This window comes from Ursus maritimus, unplaced genomic scaffold (genome assembly GCF_017311325.1).
Source record: "Ursus maritimus isolate PB19 unplaced genomic scaffold, ASM1731132v1 scaffold_7, whole genome shotgun sequence".
Classification (NCBI taxonomy): Eukaryota; Metazoa; Chordata; class Mammalia; order Carnivora; family Ursidae; genus Ursus; species Ursus maritimus.
In genome coordinates, this window is record NW_024426885.1 from 43,373,387 (window position 1) to 43,400,337 (window position 26,951).

Here is a 26,951-nt window from a genome sequence, read left to right on the forward strand (position 1 = left end):
AATTTAAAATTTACTTAATGTGCAAATCTTCAAACATTGATGTTAAATGCTTTGAAACAATATTGGAAATAGATTAAAAATATTTAATTCAGTCCAAGATAATGCTATTTATAAGAACATACCTGTACACAAATCAATAATGTCATATCTTTAAAAATAAACTTTTATACGTTTATACATTTTAAATGAATCTTCTCACATAATCACCATCTTTCCTCACATAATCACCATCTTCCTAGTGTTCCTAGTCTTACTTCAACTATTTTTGTGCGAATGATTAGATACCTTCCACACTGTTGTTGTTCTTTTCCATGTTCCCCATTTCACCACTTTATCTGGGTATTCTGTCCCTCAGATGAGAATATTTCACCAGAAGCACACTTACCACTTTCCTCTGAAGGTAGCATCTTCTCCTATAGCTCATTCTTATCTCTTTTCCCTCTTTCTTTCCCTCCCTAAATCAGAAATCCATCTCCTTTATTTCCCTTCATTTCTTCCAAAAATGTCTATTTTTTTTCATGTTTCTTTCCATATCCTAAATGGCTGCCAACAAGTATTATGGATGGTATCTCTCTCTTCTTCACCATCCTTCTCTGCCTTCTACTACAACCGGATTTCTTCCTTGGATGCCAGAAAATATTCTGAGGACATGCTTACATATGCCTCACAAACCTCTGAAGTAGATTTTACTTTAGATCCTCAACTAAGTGTGTAAAGAAGGGCATTTAAATTTCCCAAGATATTCAGGGAATGGTAAAGAACAAGGACTCACACTATAACTTTCAATCTTCCCCAAGTCTTATTAGCCAGATAAAAAAATGGTACCTACACTCAACCTGGGGATTTTGAAACATAACACATTTTGATTCCCCAAACTCCTACCTAACAAACTCATTGTTGCCAAAGAACGATCCCCCTGCACCTCCCCATCATCAACATCCTGTTTAAAGATGTTGCGTTCCTGCTAAAAAATGAACATGTAGAGTCAAGTATAACTTTTTAGAAGAGAAAAGAAAATCTTTATTATAGTAAATGGTTTCTAAGATAATTTTATTTCAAATGAATCCTAAGGCCAAAAATAAAATAAAAATCAGAGAATAAACTCAATATTTAATGTTAACAGTTAATAATTATCATTCAACTAAGTAAATAAATTCATGTAACTACCTCTTTAACTAAATACAACTCAGTAAAACTACTTTTCTAGTAATTCCCGGATAAAATTTTTTAATTCTATTTTCAAATGGGCTTTACACCAACTTCGACTACTTCCCTAAAAATACAACTGCGTTGCAGCCAAAATCATATATTTACTATTGCCTAAATGGATCTTCCTACCTCATCACCTTTACTTGTACTATTCATTTTGTCAAGGATATTTCTTCCATTTCAATCTGCAAAACCTCTCTCAATCCTTCAAGGCTCCTCACTGTGCCTTTGGGGGAAGGACCCTTGAACTAGCAGTCAGTAGCCCGATGTTAAAGAGCACTATCTCAGCCACTGATTATGGAAATTTCAATATACCATTTAATCTCCCTGCCTTTTGTTAACTTAGATAACTATAAAACAAAGTTGCTAAGCCAGGTGATTCCTATATGACAAGGAAGCCTAAAGTCTGGGTTTGTTAGCAGTGCTAGGCTGGAAAACTGACCTTCATTTCACCCAAAATTAAAGTAAAACTAACTGAGGAATGTCTTGGGGTTGCTCTGTACCATTTACTTTTGTCTGATTAACAGCCAGTTTTCAGAACAGAAAGATCGAGGAACACAGAGATGGTATAAAAACACCCAGGAGGATGGGAAAATGGAACCTCTCACACTTAAAGAAATCACCTGTCTACTCAGTAACTGTCTGAAAGCACAAACACCTGTGAGGAAAACTGGAGAAATGGGAAAGCCCACCCCCCCCCCCCCCCCCCATCTAGAAGCAAGAGGCATAGTCTTATTTTACAATTTCCTTCAAACAGGAAAGTTCCACATCCTTTAAAGAAATACTGTATCATCTCTGTCTATTGGCATCTTTTACTTTCTAAAATTCAACCACAACCTTCACCTTTTTCACCAAGTTCCTTGATTCTTCCAACTAGACTTTCCCAGTCCTTTGAGCATAACAGACTCACTACACTTTTATCACATCACCAGTTCCTTTAATAAACGTTTGCTAATGGAGGAAGGAATCCTTTTTGGTCTGTGTAATTTTTACTTCTACTTCAAGAGCCTAATAACTGAGATGGGAGAGGCTCACAAACTTTTGTTGAATAAGTTAATTATTAGCATTGCACCTTATGTAGAGCACACAAATGAAGAGAGTATTTTATAAACTTTAAAGCCTATAGCTAAGTTTTAAAAATTGGATTGTTGATTATATTAACCATTATGGTTCCCTGTTCATTTCTCTTGCTAGGATTCCCCTGCTAAAATAAGGTAAAGAAGAGTCAAAGGTGGCTTATTAGGCATTTTCTTAACAAAAAATGTCTATTAGTTGGCATCCAACAACAGGAGTATGATGACTGGATGGCCATGTGATGATTCTCTGGTTCAGGCACATCCTGCACTAAGTTTCAGAACTCAGATTAAATTATGGTCAGTGTATATTAGCCTAAATCTGTTTTAAAAAACAAGAAAGCATGGTTACTTTCTACTGTTCAGAAGAAACCATTCCCTAACCATGCCTAAAACATAAACTTTACTATCTGTATCTTAATGCATGTATACTTCTTAACAGCCTCAATATTTGAGTAATTATAATAGAATATATTTGAAAAGTTTCAACAACAACAAAAGAATAAGCTACATCACATATTTCCAGACAGTCATGCTGCTAAAGAGGGAAGACTGCAGTTTTTGGATTTCTGTTTCTTTTAGGGCACGGGGAAATACTACTCTCATAAATACATGCAATGAGAGGAGACTAAACACTCAAATAAAACGGGCTATTGTGTGCAGAACGGAAAAGCTAGTAAATGCACATTCATTTATATAAGACATACAAAAGCAGCTTTAGAAAGCACACAAACACCTAAGAGACAAGAAAAATCAACTTAACCTAAAAAAAAAAAATTATAGCCATGGCAGAGTCAAAATTATTAGATTAAAAAGAATGGAACAAACATCAAAAGAGTAAATGACATGAGAAGAGGTTAAGGGCATATGTTACTTACAGGAATTCTTCTCCAAGGTGTTTGGGTATATTTATCAGCATATGTGCATTTTTCCTCTTTAGATTTTTGGTGGCAGTTACACCGAGTTGCCTGAATAAAACCATAAATGTTTACACTGGTATGATTCTATATATACACATATACATACAAAAATAGAGACTCTCTTAAAGGGTAAAAGACCACCATCCGAAAAAAAGGGCAAACATCCAGGTCTATTCAGTAGTGTCCCATCTTATTCAGAGACTGAATTCTAGAGTCAGTCAGTAAAGCTAAAATTTTGAATAGTAAAAATTAACCATGGGAATCTCTTACATTGTCCATAAACACACTATCTATGATCTTATGTATACAAATATATATAATACTATGTATATAAATGTAGAATATATATAGCAACATACAGATTACAAAGAATACAATTGCAAAATATAGTCTCTAAACTATGATGATACTATAGTCACTACACCATAGTTTCTTAAATTCATTTTTGATAGCACTCTATGGATATTAAGTACCACCAGTCCACAGGTTGTCTATTCACATGTGTAGTGCTTTTAAGCCCCCTTAATAATGTGTTAACCTTATTGGACTAAAGAATTTGACAAGATCCATCTGACCATTTCAGTTCACAAATGAATTCTCTACATATGATTTCACTCAAAGCATAATCATTTAGTCACTTATACAACACAAAGCAATGTACCTATTGTGGAAACTTTGGTCTCTCAAATAAATAATGATTAAATTTAAAAAAAAAAAGAAAAGATTGATAATGAGAATTTCTCCCTAGTGTGAAGTTGGAATATAACCATATTATTTATTAAACAACCTCACTGGAGGTAAACATATTATCTTGTAGGAAAACCTACATCACAAATTCTTGACTACTGCATCAAATTAAAATCAGGTATCTATTTTTAAAAATTTACCAAATTTCAGAATTTTTCTTAATTTTAATCAGATCATTTCATTTTCCATCTATAAAATAAGATCTAATTAAAAACAAAAATCTCTGTAATGCAGACATTTTTCCATTCCTTACAGTACAGACATATTTCCCATTCCTAAGAAGTGGGATAGTGACTGAAACAAAATTCACTATATAAGTAGGCAACTTAAGAGTCTCACGGGGGCACCCCGGTGGCTCAGTTAGTTAAGCATCCAACACTTGGTTTCGGGTCAGGTCATGATCTCAGAGTCCTGAGATGCAGCCCCACGTCTGGCACAGCACAGAGTTTGCTTGAGATTCTCTCTCTCCCTCTCTCTCTACCTGTCCCCTTGCTCATGTTCTCTCTCTCTCAAAAATAAAATTAAAAAGAAAAATCTTAAAAGAAAAAAGAGTCTCACAGAATTCACTATAATAGGATGTAATTTTAATATATACGGAAGGTATATAAAGAAAATATAAAATATTTATCTTAATGTGAGCACATTATGTATTCTATCCTGACTACTGCAATTCCAGAAGTAATTTCCTTTTGTAGTCTATTTAACTAACATATGAAGAACACCATTTGGCAAATGTTTGAATTTTTCATAACTTGAAACACCTAGTTTTTAGTGACACTTCAACAGATGTAAAAGAACTATCCAAATCATTCCTTGTCCAAATGCTTTTCTTTTTGCTGACAGATTGTTTGGATGCTCACATTCTGTGTTGTCCCATAGTCAAGGAAGTGTATCCTACCTTTTGACCCAATGATGTATTTTGATTAGTGAACCAATCAGATGAATCCCATTCCACCATGCTTAGGAAGGGACAAAGAATCCAAACCTAGCCAATAAAACATGTGAAAAGTCTGGGTAATTTCTGAGAAAGTGCTCTTGATTTTAAAAATAGGCATGCTAGAGGGATGCCTGTGTGGTTCAATCAGTTAAGCTTTTATATATATATATATATATATATCAAGAATATATATATCAAGATAAAATTGAATAGAGTGAAAAACGGGCTAGTATGGGGCACAAATCTATAAAACATAGATGTGAAAAAAATAAAAGTTAAAAGTGACTTAAAAAACATAAGGTGGGAAATAATCTATTTGAAACAGGAACAGGGTAAAAAAAAAAGAAAGATTAAGAAAAGAAACAAAAAAAGAAATGTAAAATTTTAGCGGGAAGTATAGAGAGTCGTGAGCCAACACCTGGAGGTCCCTATATTATTTTCCCCTGGTGCTAGAGTTTTACAGTCCTGTGGGAAAAAAGCTTATCATTCACCTGTTCTTCCAGTCTGTCTTCTGGGGGAGGGGCCTGCTGCTCAGTTTCTCAGGCATCTTTGCCTGGGTAGAGATGCCCCACCCCTTGTCAGGGAATGGGCTTAATGTGAGCTGGTCAGCTGTGTGGCTTTTGTTCCCTGGCGTCTTTCCAGTTTTCTTTAGAGGGTCAGAGCAAATATGGCCATGCAAGAATCTCTGGCCCAGAGCTGCAAGGTTGCAGTCCCCTTTCTTCAATAAATCCTCCAGGTCAAGCCATCTCTACTTCTGTGCTTACCAAACTCCACGGACTCAAGCTATTTGTGCCAGATGCAGCTTTCCCAGGAGGAGTTACGGGGACCTGTGAGCGTCTCTGTGCTTTGTGACTTTGCAATTGCTAGCGGCCCTGTGCTCGCGAGTGCACCCTCTTCCACAGCTCCCAGGTCACACAGGGTGCTGCCCCAGTGTCCCTTCAGAGGTCACATCACCCTGAGAGCTGTTGCCCTATCATGGGCACAAGCTGTTTTATATCTCCCTGAGGATATTAAACAGCCCGCACCTTTTAGTTCTTTTCAGGGTGGCCAGGCAGAGATCGGTCTCCCTACTCAAGGTTTATGGTGACCAGAGTTGAGAGCCCCTTCTGGGCTTGCTGACCATAACCAGTCTCCCCTGTTCTTTCCAAGTCTCCTAGAATCCTGAGACCACAATGATTCACCTAGAATTCTGTCCTATTCACCCCCCTGTGCCCTTTACAGAAAGGGGTGTCTTTCACTAGAGCACATTCCCAAGGGTCCCGGATTTTTGCTCCGGTGATATATCACATTCTGGTGGCCGGCTTATGGAGGATCTCTCCCCCATCCGCTTATCTTCGGATATTTCTCCCGAAGATTCAAGGTTTCGCACCTACTCCCTTGCAAAAAGTAGTCGTTTTTCTGCTTGGAGAGATCCAGATAAATCTTCTTACATCTCAGGTTGAATTTGTTATGTTCAGAATGGTTTGACAGATATCCAGCTAAATTCAAGGGACCAGATGAAAGGAGGTTCCCTACTCTGTGGTCATCTTGCTCCCCCCATCCCAGAATGTTCTGATTATATCTGTTAAATCCATCCATCCCAGTGTGCCATTCAAGCTCCCTGCTATTACTGTATTACTGTCAATTAGTTCCTTTATGTTTGTTATCAACTGTTTCATGTATTTGGGTGCTCCCATGTTGGGTGCATTAAATATTTACTATTGTTATATCTTGTTGGATTGTCCCCTCAATGATTATATAGTATCCTTCTTTATCTGTTACAGTCTTTGTTTTAAAGTCTATTTTGTCTGATACAAGTACTGCCACCCTGACTTTTTCACATCCATTTGCATGATGTTTCTCCATCCCCTCACTTTCAATCTGCAGGGTTTTTTTGGTCTGAAATGTGTCTCATAGCAGCATATAAATGGGTCTCATTTTTGTTATCCATTCAGTCACCCTAAGTCTTTTGATTGGAGCCTTTAGTCCATTTACATTCAAAGTAAATACTGATAGATATGAATTTATTGCCATTTTGTCACTTGTTTCAGGGTTGTTCTATAGTCCTTCTCCGATCTTTTCTTTTCTTGTTCTCTTTCACGGTTTGCTGGCTTTCTTTAGTGATATACTTGGATTCCTTTCTCCTTATTTTAGATTCCTTTCTCTTTATTTTTTGCATATCTATTACTGGGTTTTGATTTGTGGTTATCATTAGGTTTGTATGTAACATCTTCTGCATATAGCAGTCTATATTAAGTTGATGGTCACTTAAGTTTTAACTCATTCTTTACTCCTCTCCTCTCCACATTTTAGGTACATGGTGTCATATTTTACATCCTTTAATATTGTGAATCCCTTGACTGATTTTTACAGATATACTTATTTTTACTGTTTTTATGTGTCCTACTTTTCTTACTCTTACTTACGGTCTTTCCTTTCCACTCAAAGAGTTCCCTTTAACATCTCTTGCAGGGCTGGTTTAGCGGTAACTCTTTTAGCTTTTGCTTGTCTGAAAAATTCTCGATCTTACTTTCTACTCTGAATGATAGCCTTGTGGAATAGAGTATTCTTGGCTGCAGATTTTTCTTTTCAGCACTTTGAATATATCATGCCACTCCCTTCTGGCCTGAAGTTTCTGCTGAAAAATCTGCTGATGGCCTTGGTGGGGTGGGGTGGGGAGGTCTCCCCTTGAATGTAACTGTCTTCTCTTGCTGCTTTTAAAATTTTCTCTTTATCACTACTTTTTGCCATTTTAATTACTGTGTTTGATGTGGACCTCCTTGGATTAATTTTGTTCAGGGATCTCAATGCCTCCTGGATCTGGATGTCTGTTTCCTTCCCCAGATTAGGAAGTTTTTAGCTATTATTTCTTCAAATAAATTTTCTGCCTCCTTTACTCTTCCTTCTTCTAGGATCCCTATAATATTATGCTTGATGGGAGTCTCTGAGTTCCCTAAGTCTATTCTCATTTTGCATAATTTTTTTTTCTCTCACCTGCTCAGCTTGATTACCTTTCATTACTCTGTCTTCCAGGCCATTAATTCATTCTTCTGCTTCCTCTCGCCTATTTATTCCACCAAGTTATATTCTTAATTTCATTTGTCGTGTTCTTCATCTCTGATTGGTTCTTTTTCATCTCTTTGTTAAGGATCTCACTGATGTCTTCCACTCTTTACTCAAGTCCAGTGAGTGTCTTTATCATCACTACTTTAAATTCTTTGTCCGGCATATTACTTCTTCTATCTGCTTCCCTTAGAAGTCTCTTACTGTGGTTCTGTCCTGTTCTTTCATTTGGGACATACTTCTCTGTCTCCTCATTTTTTCTAACTTCCTGTGTCTGTTTCTATGTGTCAGGAAAGTCAGCTATGTCTCCTGCTCTTGAAAAGTAAAGCCCTTATGAAGAAGAGGTCCTATAGTGCCCTGCAGTGCAGTGTCCCCTGTTCCCCAGGCATTTCGGGGGTGGGGGTTCTCCTATGTGTGTTGTGTGTGCCCTGTTGTGTCCTGGTCACTTTTTCTTTTAGTCCAATTGTTTGTAGAGGTTCTCTTTGCCTGTTATGGGCAGTGTTTGGTCCCTGGCCGGGGTGCACAATTTTTTAACACCTTGGGCTTCCACAGGGCCTGCTGCCAATGGGCCTGCTGCCAACCCAGCCTTGCAAAATGCCTAGGTCAGGAGACAGTGTTGGCAAGGTTTGTACAGGTCTTCTGGGAGAGGGGATCTGCAGTACTGGGGACTGAGGCAAATGTGACTTGGAAGGGTGGATCCCCCAAAGCATGAGGGGGTGGGCAGGGCGTGGTGTTACCAAGTTAGGTAGTGAATGTCGGTACTTGGCTAGTTCACACAGGTGGCCATGTGTTTATGCTGAGGGGTGGAGGAGGCAGATGGTGCCTGCTGTCTCCTTTGTTCCTGGTGAAATCCCTCAGCAATCCCTGTCACTCTGGGACATGCTCCAAAATAAGTAAACTACTCTCCCTTACATACATCCCAGCTGCTTCCATACTGTATCTCGTGGGTTGTTTGTCGTGCTATCTCTTTAAGGGCATTGATTCAGCTTCCTCTCACTTTTCAGGCTCTCCCAGATCCAAGCTCACTGATTTTTAAATTCCAGGCTTAAAGTCCCCCTGTTGTAAGAACTCATGAAATTCAGCCCCTCTTGCTTTCAAAGCCAAATGTTATGGGGATTCACCTTCCTTACACAGGTGTCCCAGTATGATAGTCTGTTTCTCTCCCTTCTCTGTGCCTGGGGCTCCCTCCCCTCTGCCGATGGATGCAGTCTGTTTTGCTCCCAACCACATCTCTGCCCTTCCTACTCTCTTCAATGTAGCTTTCTCTCTACTTTTAGTCACGGAGTTTGTTCTGCCTGCCTTCAGGTCATTTTCTGGGTTATTTACACTGATGTGAGTGTTATCTAGTTGTATCTGTGGGATGAGCTGAGTTTAGGGTCCTCTTGCTCTGCCATCTTCCCAGCCTCCAAAACCTTCACATTTTTGATAAGAAAAGCACTGGAGGGGCTGGAAACTGCCTATGTCATTCAGCTAATTAATACTGAAGGCAAAACAAAGTCCTTTATCCCCTTTTAAAATTCTCTTGATTTGAAAAGTGACTTTGTAGAGTTCCATTACTAAAGTAGGTGATGAGCTCTTCCAAAATAAATATGATTTCTAGGTTTAATATAGCAAATATAGAGAACTTCAAAGCACCTCTTGCTGAAAAGTAATGCTTTCACTTTTCTTCTGTTTTCTTTCTTTAGGATTCTCTTAGATATTTCTAAAACCTTTCTAAAAGTTATCTGCAAGGTAAGATATTGTTCAGGACAATTGGGCCAGTCTCTTCAATAAGTCAGTATAGCAACAACATAAAAGAATTGTTCTAAATGAAGAGACTTAAGAAATGTAACTAGATGTAATGTACAAAGGCAAAGAATATTTTTGAAACTAGGGAAATCAGAAGACGGACTGGATATTAGAAGACATTAAGGATTTACTATTAGTTGGTTAAAGATGATAATATTTCAGCTATAAACCATTCTTATTTTTTAAAGAAACATATTAAGATGAACAAAACACTATTAAAATTTCTCAGCATAAAAAGCTTTACCTTTTCAGTCCTTATTAATCATATATCAATATAAAGTGACCTCTTTTCATAATTCTTTACATCTTAAATTCATTTTTCTATTGCAACCCCAGCTTTTCTGATGAGAATAATTTCATTGTCTCACCCAACCTTTTATGTTCAGCATTATTGTACCATTTTACTTGATCTAAATTTCCTTTATATACAAAGAAAATTAATGGGTTTTGCATTAAATCCTCAATGAAACTAAGGGAGATAAGACCATTTTCATTTACTGTTATATTTTCACCTTTGATCTAATTTCTGTCACCTTAGTTCTGCTCTTTTTAGATATCCTTGGTATTTTTGTACTTTCTATGTCTTTTTTAAATTTTATCTTTTGCAAGATACATTATTCTAACCTAATAGTTATCTTAAAGCATTTCATAAACATTTTATAATTTATGTGAGTATATCAAAATAATTTAAAAAATAATTTTAGATATCCATTTGTAGAAGATAAAAACATCAGTACTTCTGACTTCTTCAGGATATTCCTTATTTCCTTCCTCAAACCTTTAATGTAAACATTTTCAAGAATTTAATAATAAATTAAAATTTTAAAAGCTAAAAACTTCTAATTTCAAGAAAATAAAAATGTGTAAATTCAAAAACGTCCAACATTCAAATGATACATAATTACATAAGATAAAATAATGAGCAATAAGTTTTCTCCCATTACTGGTTGGGAAGTTTATTTCATCTAGCATACCTAAAAATGGCTTTCTTTCTTTCTTTCTTTCTTTTTTTTAAGATTTTATTTATTTATTTGACAGTGAAAAAGAGAGAGAGAGAGACAGCATGCACAAGCAGGGGGAGCAGCAAGCAGAAGGAGAAAGAGAAGCAGGCTCCTCACTGAGCAGGGTCCTGGGATCGTAACCTGAGCCAAAAACAGACACTTAAAAAACTGAGCCACCCAGGTGCCCCAAAAATGGTTTTCATTTCATTCCTCATTCATTTTCATCTTTACCTCCTAATTCTTTTTTTTTTTTTTTAAGATTTTATTTATTTGAGAGAGTGAGAAGCATGAGCCAGGCAAAGGGCAGAAGGAGAGGGAGAAGCAGACTCCCTGCTGAGTAGGGAGCCCCCATGTGGGGCTTGATCCCAGGACCCTAAGATCATGACCTGAGAAGAAGGCAGTCACCTAACTGACTGAGCCACCCAGGTGCCCCCTTTACCTCCTAATTCTTGAGTTATTTTTAAATTTCTCCCTCAAGTATTTGGAATGCATTATTAAGCAATTTTACAAAGATAACCGGGTGGCACAGTTTTAAAAATTTGTTTAGATATAAAATATGAGATATAAAATTCTTTAGTGTACTCGACACAATTCCTGTGCTCTGTAATATATTTTTGCAAAATCTGAAGCTCACTTAATTTCCTAGTGCTGTTTTTCTTCTCCCTGAAAACTGGCTAGGTTTTTATCTTTAGTTTTGAAATACAAATATTAAGGTCTTATTATTTTCCTTTTTAATTTTATATTTGGTAGGCCCTCAATTTGCAATATTCATTCATTCGTTTTTCATTTAAGTTTTCTTCATACTCTTAAAACATAATATCTGATCCACTTGTCCTTATTATTTATTCATGAGTTGGATCTCTGTGATCTCACCTCAGTGGCTCAGAGTTCAGTATATCCTTTATATTCGAAGTGATATTAATATTTCATATTACTAAATTACTTTACTATACCAAAATATGCTTTTGACTTCCAACAAAGATTTTCCTTGGCCTACTGTCATTTTTATGACACTATGTTATTATCCTGGCCTTTTAGATTTTACGAACTAAATTATAATTATGTCCAAGACACTGCACATATTGTTTTTATATGAGACTAACATTTGAAATTGTAAAAATTATAAAATTATAAAGATCCAAACATGAGTCTGAGGGATCACTCAACATCATCCACGGGGAAGAAGCATTTTCTTGGAATACTGTTCACTCTGACAGTCTTAGTGACAGAAACCTAAGCCTAAAATCGTTTCGTTTCTGCTCTCAGAAAAAATGCCCTGTCCTCAACTCACCAGTTCATTTATTTAAACATATGTGAAGAAAGACAATTACCCTTCATCAATAACATGAACGTAAGTTGGTGAATTTCAGAATCTCCAAATGAAGGCCACTGAAAATGGATTGATGAAGACTTTCTTTACATTTTGAATACTTAATGTTTAGACTAAACTTTCTTAATTTTTAGATTGAAGTAAATCACATACTTTTCAGAGTGCATATAATCTAAATATAATATAAAAGTGCAACTCTGAAAGCCAAAAATGAAATCAAATTCCAATTCTGGCCAGACTTTTATTAAAAAAAAAACAAACAAACAAAAACAAAACCCCAAAAAAACCCCAACACATGTATCATGCAGTTTGAAAAGCCTCTACTTTATGTACTACACTATAATACTTACAAGCTGATGTTCTAATAGTTGGATTTTTTCATCTTTTTTCTTTATTTCCTCTTTAAGTTGTTTTATTTCATTTAATAAATCTTCATTCTGAAATATTTAAAAAATTAACAAGCATTAAATCAATGATGAAAACTGAATAATGAATGGTTTTTGGTAAGGGGAAAACTCTTTTTAAATATGCCAGCTATTAACCTATACACAAACAAACACCTATTTTGGTCTTCTAAGAATTCATAGTGTAGGGGCGCCTGGGTGGCTCAGGTCGTTAAGCGTCTGATTTTGTCTCAGGTCATGATCTTAGGATCCTGGAACTGAGCCCCTCCTGGGGCTCCATGCTCAGCGGGGAGCCTGCTTGTCCCTCTTCCTCTGCCCCTCGCCACATTCATCCTCTCTGTTTCTCTCCCAAATAAATAAATAAAATCTTAAAAAAAAAAAGAATTCATAGTGTAATGGAGTCCAACATGTGAAAAATGAACAACAACAGCAATAGAGCTAGCATTCATTAAGTACTTATTAGGTGCTAAGAAGGAAATACTTTTAGATATCTAAGCATTTGATCCTGAGTATGACCCTGAGACCCTGAGGTAGATACTACTATCCCCCTTTGCAGATAAAGAAATAGGGACATAGGCCAACAGTAAAATAAATTACATATAAAACAGTAACTTCAGGTAGATTTAAAGGGATATATGAGAGTTGCCTATCAAAAACAATGCAAGGCACAACCAACAGAAGAACAGGATAATTAAGGGCACAGAGTCATTTCACAGCTAATTCAGAAATCAGCAGAAAGATAAATATGCCTGGCAGGGTAACAGGGAGATTCTTTTTCCATGAGCCACTTTCCTGAGAACTGCCTGACTCAAAGACAAAATACCCTGTCAATTCAGTCTATAAGAAATTCCTAATAGTATTAAATGGAAACTATTGTCAAGTTAAGCAGGATTCCAATAACATTTCCAAGTGTAAACTATCATTACCTTATAGTTAGTCCATTGTGTTTACTACTATTCAATTATCCAGAAATATATACTGAGGAAAGAGTACAAGCAAGGAAATAAGAATATATATACATGAATGATATATCTTTCTGGAGAGAAAATATGTAAGCAAATAATTATAATATGTTGTTACTGAGCAAAGTATGCCATCTCTTGCAGATAATTTGGAACAAACACAAAATATTGCAGTCTCTTTAACAAGAGATCAGAAATAGACATTTTACAAAGGCTTTAACATAACATACAAGCATCACAAACAATGGGGAAGAAAAGATTTTGTAATGCTGTTATGTATACTGCAATTGGACAAGAATGTTAATTATATATAAAAAAAGATTTCCAGGTGAATTTAAAGAGTTTAATTTTTTTAATCATAAATCAGGACCAAGAAAAGAGAGAATCAGATTGCAGATCATGAAGGATACAATTTTAAGCTATGTGGCAAATGAAGGTATTAAGAAACAATAAGTGTATTTGATTACATAAAATTTTAAAGCACCTATATAATTAACATTAAAGCTAAAAGCTGGTAAAAACCTATGCAAATATGACAAAGGATTTATACTCAAGATTATTAAGAGCCTGTTCAAACATACAAGATCATTTTCTAGGCCCCAAAACAAATAAACCAGTTCTCACAAATATACAGATAATTGGTAAAATATTCTACATGACTTGTTGAAGAAATGCAAATTCAAGTATTAATGTATTATTTTATAGGTATTAAGTTGGTGGGAGAAATATTCAATGTGATTAACAAAATTGCAGGAAAAATGGTACATTATCAGACCTCAAAACTGGCCTTTCTGAACAAACATATGGCTGTACATAGAAGAGTCATAAAAATGCTTGTACTCTGCTTCAGTTGTCCCACTCCTGGAAACTATGCCAAAGAAACGATCCTAAGTATGGAAAAACCCACAACAAGGTATTATTTAAAAGTTTACAAATTTATAATTGTCCAAAAAGGGGGAAACTGAAATACAATGTAGCAATCTGATGAAATACTATGTAACCATCATTCAGTCACTGCTAGGTCCTGCCAGTGTTGGAGGAAAGAGGCCTGAAAATGAAATCCAAATACAATGTGATAACATATTAATAGCCAACACGTATATAGTACTTAACTTTAGGACAGGCAGTGCTCTAAGGACTTTACACATGAAGATGGGCAAAAACATATCAGGAAATGGGTAACTCCAGTGAAGTCTTAAAGAATGAGTAAAAAGTTCTGAATTCAGACACAGAAGTGTATCAGGCTTTGGATTTTAGAGTAAGAGATTCTCAGTATCATACAACAATACAGAGATGAAAGCAAGCACAGCATAGCATAGGAGAATTACAAGCAACGATGTTGTCACACAAAGGCTGTGGGTACCAATGTGGTTAGTAAACTAAGCAAGGGCTAAATCATAGAAGGCCATGAACATCAAGCAAGGCCTAATAAGCCAAGGGAGTGACAGTGCATTTGAGATGTCTTTGACAGCAGTTTAGAGAACCAATTTGACAACAACAACAACAAAATTAGGCTAGGGAACTTGTTACCAAGATGTAATACTTCAGATGACGTAGGAGCTTGAGCCAAGAGAGTGATAACAGGGAGAAGGAGGAAGAGCAGGAATCAAAATTAGGAGATTTTGGTGATTGTCTCCAAATGGAGGAGCACAAGGGGCAGTCAAGAGTGATTGCCATATTGCTAGCTTGGGTGATATGGTGATTAGTTGTGCCACCAAAAGAAATGGAGAATAACAGAGGAGAAATGCATCCAAAGAGGAATATTTGTGAGTTTTAGATATACTATTTGAGGTACCTGTGGGTGGGACACAGTGGAAATATTCAGTGGGTAAATGGATCATCAAGTATGAAAGAGAAATTGTATATGTTATCAACACATATGTCATATATACAGTAAAAAGTTCAAAGAGAACTGGACAAAATATATAAATCTCTATTCTAAAGAAGAGAAGGAACCTACAAAGGAAATGGGAAAACGTGAAAATGTTAAGGAGTGTAAGGAATTTTAGAGAGAAGTGACATAAAAATCAAGGAGCTGCTTTCATCTTTCCAGGTTTCCATGTTAACTGGACAAAGGTTTAAGGAGAGTCAAGGAAAGGTTTATTTGGTTTACTGAATTTATGACAAATTTATGATACAGAAATTTATAAACTGAGGGGCGCCTGGGTGGCTCAGCCATTAAGCGTCTGCCTTCAGCTCAGGGTTGGTCCCAGGGTCCTGGGATTGAGCCCCGCATCGGGCTCCCTGCTCCACTGGGAGCCTACTTCTTCCTCTCCTACTCCCCCTGCTTGTGTTCCCTCTCTCCCTAGCTGTCTCCCTCCCTGTCAAATAAATAAAATCTTCAAAAAAAATTTATAAACTGAGGATAAAGAGAAAGCACAGAAAGCACACTGAAGAGAGATGAAAGGAGGAGGTGGTAGTTAGGTCCTTAACACCTGCAGAAGATAGTCAAGAATCTACCAAAGGATGGTCTTCCACAGCACAGTGGCCATTTTTATCCAATAACTAGAACAAAGTGAATGAGAATGGTAACAGATACAGGTAAGTCAGAAGGCAGGTAGCAGATCTTGCTTGATGAACACAAGCCCACCTGCAGAAACTGAGAAGAGTGGCTGAGAATGAGGCCTGAAGAGAGCTAGTCTCATCAGGGGAATGGGAGAGGGAGCTGTCTTGAGATAAAAGAGAGATTAGAGACATGGCAGATCCAGTGGAGATTTTAGACCCTAAATTTGCCATGACACAAGTCACCATATTTGTATCATTTGAAACTGTACTAATAAACCATCTTGGATGAACAGGGGACATGACTGGGAATCTGATCATCAAAGTGCAAGAGTCTAGTGTACTGGAGACAGTATCAGCTATAGCATCTCACCTTGGAAAAGAAGGAAGACTAGGAATGACCTGCTTGGAAGGAAATGGAATAGGGACAAGAAATAAACACTGTATACTGTTAATAATATATTTATCATGTAACATTAAATATATAGAGAAACTATAAAGGAACACAGAAAAAATAGACACTAGTTGTGTAAAAAGATTATTTTATATGTAAAATTTTTCACAAAAAAGAATGCAGGAAAAGTCAACTTTACTTTAAAAATGTCAGTCACAAAACTTAAAATTGAGAGATGATCAGAGACCATCTAAGTCAATGGTTCTCAACTGGTGTGTATGTAAAAGTTTTTTTTAAAAAAGAGATGTCCTACTGCAGACCTGCTAATTGACAATACTATACATACCCACAACAGGATGGAAGCACAGAGATGGGAAGAAATTTGTGCAAGAAGAGGTAAGGTAATATGTTGAAAAACTAAGACTAGATAACCAGATGTGACTATTAATCCTATATTCTTTGGATTTTGGTTGTTTTATATACTGTCTTGTTCCCACTAAGTCATCCCACATCCTACGAGAAAATTAGGCTTCTCTGACCTCTAATATCAGCGTTGGCTACTTGACTTGTTTTGGAAGTGAAATAAGCAACATGCAGGCAGAATCCACATGTGGTTCTGCCAATGCTCTTTTCCCTCGGGTACAAAAGCATGTCCCAGGATAGGGGCTGATCCTTTAGCCTGGGTCCCAGAATGAAGAAGCATAGAGTCCTGGCTGATCTACAGTCAATATGTGACATATTGAAAAATAAGAAGTGAGAAATACATTTTGTCACTGTAAGCCACCAATATTTCAAGATTATTTGTTGACTAGCAAACCCTGAAAATAGAATGTAAAAGAAAAAAATAATTTTACTTGGAAACATTAAACCAAGAATGTTTTAGTGTGCTTAAGAAATATGTACTTCAGAAATAACTGCAAAAGAAGAGAGCTTTTCTTTTTTTAAAAAAGATTTTATTTATTTGAGAGAGCAAGAGATTGAGAGAATGAGTGGGGGGAGGGGCAGAGGAAGCAGCAGACTCCCCGCACAGTAGGGAGCCTGACGTGGGACTCGATCCCAGGACCCTGGGATCATGACCTGAGCCGAAGGCAGATGCTTAACCGACTGAGCCACCCAGGCACCATTTTAGAAAAGAGCTTTTTTTCAACTAAAAGTGAGAATTATAAAAAGTATACTTTCAAAAACTAAAATGCCTTTGTTTTCTATAACTATTACTTTTAAACATGAAAAAAGATAAATTAATCTCATTTTCTGTATATTTCTTCAATGTTGTGATTATATGAGGAGTACTTGTTAGTCATTTTAATTGGTAGTTATATTTTAAAAACTGTTATTCATAATTATCAAAAAGAATTTAAAAATTTAATAATTTCTTGATTTAAGAAAAAGAATCCCACACTGGTAATATCATAATTATCCAACTGATAAAATAAATTCAAATTAAAGTACCACAATGTTATCATTTTAACTTAGTAAGGGAGCAAAAGTTAAAAGCAGATCTAATTAAAACTCAACACAGCAGAACCTCAGGTTTTAATACATTTATTATTAAATGTTTTAATTGTTACTGCTTTATAATTTTAGTAATAAAAAAGAATTTTGAAAAATTTGGCATGACTCCTAATCATACCTTATATATTTGATCACCATCTTCTGGTTCTGGACTGGACGGCAATGAGAGTTGAATATCATGCAATGAACCACTTCCATCATGCTGTCAGAAGAGAAGGAAAACATGAAATTAATACAGTAAACTGCAGACACTCATTTTAACCTGAATTCACCCCAACCAAATGCCAGCATGGCAAAGAACAAACAGGAAATAAGATTTTAGAAATCTCCTTTTCATCCCTATGTGCAGGTAAAAGAAAATGTGGAAGAAAAAGAGAGCTAGTGCAAGAATAATTTGTGGAAATAAATAAGATACTATATGAGTGGACGAAGCAAAAAGCCACTGAAAGTTTTAGAGAAAAGGAATATGGAAAATTTCCTGGAAAATTTCCTAGAAAATTTGAAGATTATCTCACCTACAAAAAATACAAAATGAAAGTCAAATTAAATCTGCTTTAGTTTAGATATAGTTTTTTGAGTTTTGTTTTTGTTTTTTGTTTTGTTTTGTTTTGTTTTTTAGTCAGAGATAATAACCCAACAAGGCATGGCCACAAAAGTCATTTGATTAAAAATACTAGACAGGAGTATACACATTGCATGACTCTATTTATATGAAGACTCAAAGCCGGAAAACTAATTTATGGTGCTAGAAATCAGAACAGGAGTTGACTCAGGGGAAAGGGGCTACTGACTGGGAAAGAGCATTAGGGAATCTACTAGGATGCTGGAAATCTCTCTTGACTGTATGGTGGTTATGTGGATAGGTACATATGAAAAGTTCAAGTTGTATACATAAGATTGGTATACCTTAAGCACCTTACTGGAATGTATGCTACACTTCAAAGAAGGTGAAAAAATTAAACTTCTCATCCTTAAATGCAGTAACAAAAATGACAAGATAAGAATTAAGGCCTAGCCCTTGCTGAACTGGTTAGGAATAACCAACTAAGAAATGGCATGTTGAATAATTCACAGATAACTTTGAGAAAGAAGAACCAGTAAAGAATATGCCTAGGATGATGGTGAGGGACTGAGCCCCTAACAAAGGCAGCACAAACGTGTGGCTGGACACCTGGTTTGTTCAGATAGTACCTAACTGCCTTGGGATACCCACTGAATCAACAACCTTCAAGAGTGCTACCATCATAATCCTCCTCAGACATATCTGTCCTGAGGAAATCTCCTAGACCATAGAAATGTCCTGTATTAAAAGAAGAGTGTTAAAGTAGAAGACATAAGCATGTAGGTCATTTTCTTCTTTATTTACTATACTGTACACCCACTGAATCAGAATCTTTAGGTATGGGGTCTACAAATGTATATTTAGTAAAGTTCAATAGGTAATACTGATTGACAGCAAAAAAATAAACATTTGTCAAATTTCTAAAATAAATAAAATTATATTTTTATTGGTGATGTCATATGGAGATTAAGAATTTGACCTGAGAGTGAAGACAAGGTCCTAATGAATAACAAATGTTGTTAGAATGCCACATTAAATGTTTAAAATAAAAAAGAAAGAAATTTTACAAGATTCATCTCCGTAAAAGTTCATCTCTGCTGTAAATACCTTGACATATAAAAACAGTCCTACATATAAACTATATATCTGAGAAAAGAGGAACTGTAAAATCTGACTTATTTTCAAACATCTCAATTATCATCTTCCTGCCCACTGAAAAGCAGGAACCCCAAAGAATGGGACACAATACAAGTATACACCATTTTTGTCTTGGACATGGTTATAGCTGTGGAAAGTAAGTAATAGAACAGGAAAAATAAAACAACAGCTTTCAGGGTGGAGGAACAAAAAGGGGAGCCCCAAGTAAAGAGGAAATATCATGGAGACCATGAAGTACCAGCTCAGGAAAGTGACTCCAGAAAGCTGTACATATGTAACTTTCTAGGTTCACCCCTCAGCAGCACTTTGCTTCAATCTGATCCTAAACATTATATCAAAGACTTTGAGAAATAAACTAAGACCATTGCCCAGACCCAATCTAGCCTCTGAAAGATGTATACTAAGAACAGATCTGACAAGCATGGCAAACGCTTTGAAATAGAACTGACATTACAACCACAATCAAAAGGTGGCTGGCTTGGAAATTATAGCCTGAATCCAACCAGAGTGTTTACCTGCTTTAAAATTAAAACAAAAAAACAAAACCCCAAGAAACCCCACAGTATTCTCTGTAGCATTTATTTATTTTTTTAATGTTTTTTTATTATATTATGTTAGTCACCATACAGTACCTTTAAACAAAATACAGTACCATTTAAACAACATTAAGTGTCTCATAACAAAATATGCAAAAATATACAATCCAAAACTACTCAACCCACAAACAACAAGGAAAATCTCAACTCACACAGGAAAAGACAATCAATAAACACCAATGCCAAAACAAGACAGAGTTTGGAATTAATTGAAAGAGATTTTAAAAGAGCTATTATAAAAATTCTCCAAAAGTAAGAGAGAACTCCTGAAGGGAATAGAAAGAGAAAGTCTCAGCAAAGAAACAGAATATATAAAGTGGAAACACATGCAAATTTTAAAACTGAAGAGATTCAATAACCAAATTTTAAAATGCACTAGCAGGACTGAATACCAGCATATGAGATAACGGACTGAACTTGAAGACAGATCAACAGAAATCATGTGATCTGAGTCATGAAAAGAAAAAAGACTAGAGGGAAAAAAAAGAACAGAGCCTGCTGAGGGAGCTATGGGACAAGAACGAAAGATGTAATAATACTCATATCATTAAAGTCACAGAAGGAAGGGTGGAGGGCAAAAAAAAAAAAAAAAAAAAAAAAAAAGAAAAAAAAAAAAAAAAAAAAAAAAAAAAGGACAAATACACCTCAAATCTGGTGAAAGACATAAATCTACATATTTGAGAATCTCAATGTAAAAGAATAGAAAATAGACAAAGCATGCTCTCTGAACATAAGGGAATTTAACTAGAAATCTTCAAACTCCTGCAAAGTAAACAACAAACTTCTAAATCATCCATAGATCAAAGAAGAAACCTAAGGCAAATAAGGAATTATTTTGATTTAAATGAAAATGAAGATACCACATTATCAAAATCTGTGGAATTCAAATAACACAATACTTAGAGGGAAAATTACTGTAGGAGATGCTTACATTAATACAAAGGTGTCAAATCAACAACTGGAGCAAAATAAACACAGAACAAGCAGAAAGAAAAAAATAATAAAGAGCAGAAATTCATGAAATTGAAAATCAAGAAACAGAAATAATGAAACCAAAAACTGGTTATTTGATAATTGCGAAACTGCCAAAGAACAAAGATAGAAGGCACAAATCAGACACATACTAGGACACTGAAAGCATACATCAGGAATGAAAACAGGGATATCACTACAGATGTCTCAGGCATTAAAAGTAATAAGGCAATAATACTATGAGTGACTCTATGCATACAAATTTGACAACTTACATGTAATGGAGAAATTACTCAAAAACCACAGACTCAAAACTCATCCAAAATGAAACAGACAACCTGAGAAGATCTCTGATTATTAATAAATTTAATTCATAACTTAAACCTGTAAAACAAATATTGAAGGCCGGATGTTTTCCTAGCAGATTCTTCCAAAGTTTAAAGGAATAATATCAGTTCTACATAATCTCTTAGACAAAACATAAATCAAGTTAAATTAGAAAATTAATCAAATCAAGTTAATGAGCCTTGGGGTGCCTGGTCGGCTCAGTTGATTGAGCATCTAACACTTGATTTTGGCTAGGGTCATGATCTCAGGGTTATGAGATTGAGCCCAGCATGGAGCCTGCTTAAAATTCTCTCTCCCTCTCCCTCTGCCTCTCCCCTGTTTATAAAAAAAAAAAAAAAAAAAAAAAAAAAGGCGGCTAGCACTTTCCTGATAACAAACAAAGACAGTATAAGAAGACTTCTAGATCAGGGCACCTGGGTGGCTCATTCAGTTAAGCGTCTGACTCTTGATTTCAGCTCAGGTCATAATCTCAGGGTTGTGAGATCCAGCCCCATGTCAGGCTCATGCTGGGTGTGAAGCCTGCTTGAGAGTCTCTCTCTCTCTCCCCCTCTCCCTCTGCCCCTCCCCACTCCTTTCTCCCTCTCAAAAAAAGGAAAGAAAGAAAAAAAAAAAAGGATGACTTACATATCAATATCCTTCCCAAAAAGTCCTAAAGACACAAAAGTCCTTAACAAAACATCTTTAAATCAAATTCAACAATATATGAAAAGGAAAAAAACAATCCTGAACAAATTGAGTTGATCCTTGAAATGTAAAGCTTATTTAATAGTTAAAAAGCAATGTGATTACACATATTAAGAGATAATCTATATGATTACCCAACAGATACAGAAAATGCTTCTGCCAAAATTCAACATCATTCATGACAAAATCTCAGCAAACTAGGAACAGAAGGGAACTTGCTCAACCTGATAAAATCTATGTTAAAAACCCTCAAAATTAACATCACATTAAGTGAAAGACTGAGCGTTTTACCCCTAAAACCAGGAACAGGTATTCTATTATACTAGAGTTTCTACCTGGTGTAACAAGGCAAGAAAAATAGAAATAAAAAAGGAGGAAAAGAAGAGATAAAACCATCTCCATTCAGGTAATATAATTTAGCTGTAGCAATTCCCAAAATATCTATAATAATACTAATACATGAATTTAGGAAAGTAACAAAATACAAGGTCAATATATAAAAATGTACTATTTCTATGGTAAAGAACTGAAAATTGAAATAAAAAAATTACTTCTATTTACATTAAACCAAAATCCACGAAATAAAAAACAAACAAAACTAAAAAAAAATCAAAATCTAAAATTCTAAAAAAAAGAAATATTTAGGTACAAATCTAACAAAACCTAGACAAACTCTCTACATTAAAAACAAAAAAAAAATCAATGAAAGAAATCAGAAGTGACTTACATAAATTGAGAGGCATATTCTGTTAATGAATTTAAAGACTTAGTATTTTTGAAATGTCAATTATCTTCCAAATTTAACTACAGATCATTGACCCCCCCCCAATTCCCAGCAGAATTTTTTGCAGAAATAGAAAAGCTGCTTCTAAAATCTATACAGTAAGGCAACAGAACTAAAACATCCAAACACTTTTAAAAATAAAGCTGGGAGATAACATATTACTTCAAGACTTAGTATAAAGCTATAGTAATCAAGAGAATGTGATATTGGCAAAAGGACATTGATCAAAGGCACAAAACAGAGTCCAGAAATAGACCCACATATATGTTCAAAGGCATTTTTGACAAAAGTACCAAAGTAATTCAATAAAGAAAGGATGGTCTTTTCAACAAATGTTATTAGAACATCCCTATACAATTAAATTAACTTCACTCATATGTCATACCATATACAAAAATTCTCAAAACAGTATGCAGACCTATATGTTAACTTAAAACTATAAACATTCGCCAAATAAACAGAAAATCTTTGTAACCTTAGACTGGGCCAAGATTTCTTAAATATGATACCATAGAAATGGCCATAAAAAATACTGACAAATTTGACTTCAAGAGAAGAACTTCTGCTCTTTAAAAAACGATTAACAGAATAAAAAGAGAAGCTATGAACTGGGAGAAAATATTTGCAATAATTCAGGTTAAAATACTGAGCATAGTGTCTAACTCATAGAGCGCTTTTATAAACTGTTAGCTATTTTTTAAACAATAACGACAGTAAAAATAATGATAATGTGAAGTTCTAGGGTTTTTAACGGACTTCATTAACTCAGAATTGTACATAGCTGCCAAAAAAGCAAATTTCATTTTTTCAATATTCATTTGTTTCATCATTTACATGCCTGCTAAAGTACTTACATATAAATACATAAAGAACTATAAAAAGTCAGTAATAAAACAGACAACATTTTTGTTCATGGGCAAAATAACAGACACCAAAGAAGGTACACAAATAGTAAATAAGTACATGAAAATATGCTCAAAATCATTAGGCATTAGGCAAATGCAAATTAAAACCACAGTGAGATACTACTACACATTTATGTGAAGGGCTTTTGAAAAACACAGTACCAGGCACAGGCAAGGTTGCAAAACAACTGCAACTTCCGTTAATCGCTGGTGGGAATACAAAATCAGAGAGCCACTTTGGAAAACAGTTCAGTAATTTCTTAAGTTGAATATATACTTACCATACAACCCAGAAATCCTACACCAAGGTACTTACCCAAGAGAAATGAAAACATGTACACATGAAAATCTGTGCATAAATGTTTATAGAAGCTTTATTCATAAATATCCAAAACTGGAAAGTGACACGAATATCCGTTGACTCAGCTAATGGATAAACTATGGTAAACTATGATACATGCATACAATGAAATACTACTCAGCAATAAGCAGGAACAAATTAGTGACATGAGGACAGCATGAATGAACTTGAAATTAATTATGGGAAGTGAAAAAAGCCAGACTCAGAGGCCTATATATGATTCCATTTATATAACAGTCTTGAAAAGGCAAAACTACAGAGACATAAAAAAATATTAGTGGCAGCCAGGAGCTATCAGTGGGTTTAAGGATTGACTGTAAAAGTTAAAAAAAGGGGGGGGGAGGGGGAATTTTGGGGATGACTGTAATACCTATGCAACTGTACAGATTTGTCAAGCTCACAGACTATACCACAAAAAAGGCTGAATTTTAGTGCATGTAAGTTATACCTCAAAAGAGCTGTACTAGATTGAATAGTGTCCCTGTAGAAATTCATGCCAATCCAAAACCTGGGAATGTGACTTCATTTGGAAATAGGGTTTTTGCAAATGTAATCAAGTTGAGGTCATAATGGATTAAGCATCAAGCTTAAATCCAATATGACTGGTGTCTTTGTAAGAAGAGAGAAATCTGGGGACACACACACACACACAGGTTATGTGAAGGTTATGTGAAGATGGGAGGCAGAGAGCAGTGATGCACCTACAAGGCAAAGAATGCCCGTGACTGCCAGCAACCACCAGAAGCTACAGAAGCAAGGACATTCCTCTCCTAGATCCCTCAGAGAGCACATGGCCCTGACAACACCTTGATTTAAGATTTCTAGCCTCCAGAACTGAGAGAACAAATTTCTCTTGTTATATGCCACACAGTTTGTTGTACCTTATTATGGCAGCCCTAGAAAATTAATAAAAGACCTGATTAAAAAAAAAATTTAAAGCAAACAAAAGGAGAGTGTAACACCAGACAAATCTCAACAATGATGAGAAAAATAAAACTGACATACCGATATTATTATAACACAAGAGGCAAGGTAGAACTAAAGATAAAAAGTATTAATGAGGATAAAAAAAGACTTTAGTGATCAAAGAAACACTCCAACAAGATGATATGCCAATCACAAACATTTATATTCCTAAAAAACTAGCCTGAAGATACTAAAACAAAAATTAACAGCATTAAAAGAAGAAATTGAAAAAAATGTAATTATAGCAGGAAATTAACACTACTCTCAGGAACTCACAGATCAAAGACAAAAATTTAGTAAGGATGAATAAGATATAAATAATGCAATTAAAAAGCTTAATATAATAGATATACTGCTACCTAAAATATAGAGAATATATGTTCTTTTCAAACAAACATAGAATGGTCACAAAAATTGAACATACTCTAAGCCAGGGAATAATAAATTATGGTCCACGGCCAGCCAGATGTCTATTTTTATTATAGTCCATGAGCTTAGAATGGCTTTTACATTTTTAAATGATTCCATTTTAAATGATTTTATAAATATCAACATAAGAGCTACAATTTTTCTTCTAGCCCAAAAAAGCTAAAATATTTACTATGTGGCCTTCTAAGGAAAAGTTTTCCAACCCCTGCTTTAGGACACAAAAGCAAATACTGACACATCCCAAAGAACTTATATCATATAGATGCTCTTTTTTATTAATGTACTAAGACTAGAAATCAATAAAAAATGAAAGCCCATACACAAACCAGTATTTTTGAAAATTGAAAAAATATTATTCTAAGTAACATAAGTTTATAGTATAGGCCAAGACAACTGAGAGTTACTAATGTTTAAGTTATTTGCTATGCCTCAAAGAAAAAAAAATTCCACTTTTTTTAACAGTCTAGCAGTCTAGATTTAGGCAATCAAAGAGGGAAAAATTTATTTCCATCAGAGTACAAGAGCCTAAAGAACATGAATAAAATCTCCAGCTGAATCAATTAATAAAACCATTTCCCCTTCAAATAACTCTGACACTAACCAATGATAGCACTCCCTACTAAACTTTGACTCAAATGAAAAGTACCCAAGTCTAGGTTAGGAAAAGCTTTTTTAAGCGTTAGAGGGGGAAGAAAAACATAAAACGGACAGAAAACCTTCTCTTTCTAAAAAACACTAAATAACAATCATGCATGCAATGTTCACACTTCATATTACATATACTAAGAAGTTAACATTTATTGAACAATGCTGGCACTGTTCTAAGCATTTTGCATAAACATATTTAACAAACTCACAGATGCAAAAATACATAATAACTATAACACACCACTGCATAAAAAATAAGCAATTCATAGTTAACTGATTATCCAAGTATGCTGGGCCGCTTTACTAAGTGAAGTGTCTCAGAAGCTTCTATGGGTTCTAGTTAGGATTTTTGAACTCCAAATACAATTAACCTTAATTAACTCTTGTGCCATTCACATTTTATTTAAGATTCAAAAAGATAGATAAACTTCCCTTTATTCTAAAAGCATTAGGAGACTACTGTCAGCAAGTCATCTTTTACTTTTTTCTTTTAACATAGCATCAAGGTAAACTTTCGTTCTAATATTATGACTCTTCCACATATTAACTTATTGGAAAACCCTATAACAAACTCCATCTTACCCAAGTGGTTCTTCCATGAGTTTGCAAAAACTGGGATCTTCCTATGAGTTCCAGAGCAGCTGCAATGGACATGGATACTTGAAATGACTAACAAAAAAGTTTGGCAGCGTTGACCAATCTCTGCTGACAAGCATC

The 26,951-nt window shown here is 35.2% G+C and overlaps 1 protein-coding gene across 7 annotated transcripts in view; it reads right to left on the minus strand.

The window, feature by feature from the left end:
• Positions 1-26,951, minus strand: part of CCSER2 (coiled-coil serine rich protein 2) — a 185,487-nt gene that overhangs the window by 29,579 nt on the left and 128,957 nt on the right. For all 7 annotated transcript variants that reach the window (XM_040623888.1, XM_040623889.1, XM_040623892.1 and 4 more), the window contains 3 exons: positions 17,940-18,023; positions 12,398-12,484; positions 3,161-3,250 (listed from right to left, as the gene is read on the minus strand). In XM_040623888.1, coding sequence (XP_040479822.1) covers positions 3,161-3,250; positions 12,398-12,484; positions 17,940-18,023 — 261 coding nt within the window. Of the gene's footprint in view, positions 1-3,160; positions 3,251-12,397; positions 12,485-17,939; positions 18,024-26,951 lie in introns of those variants that run through there.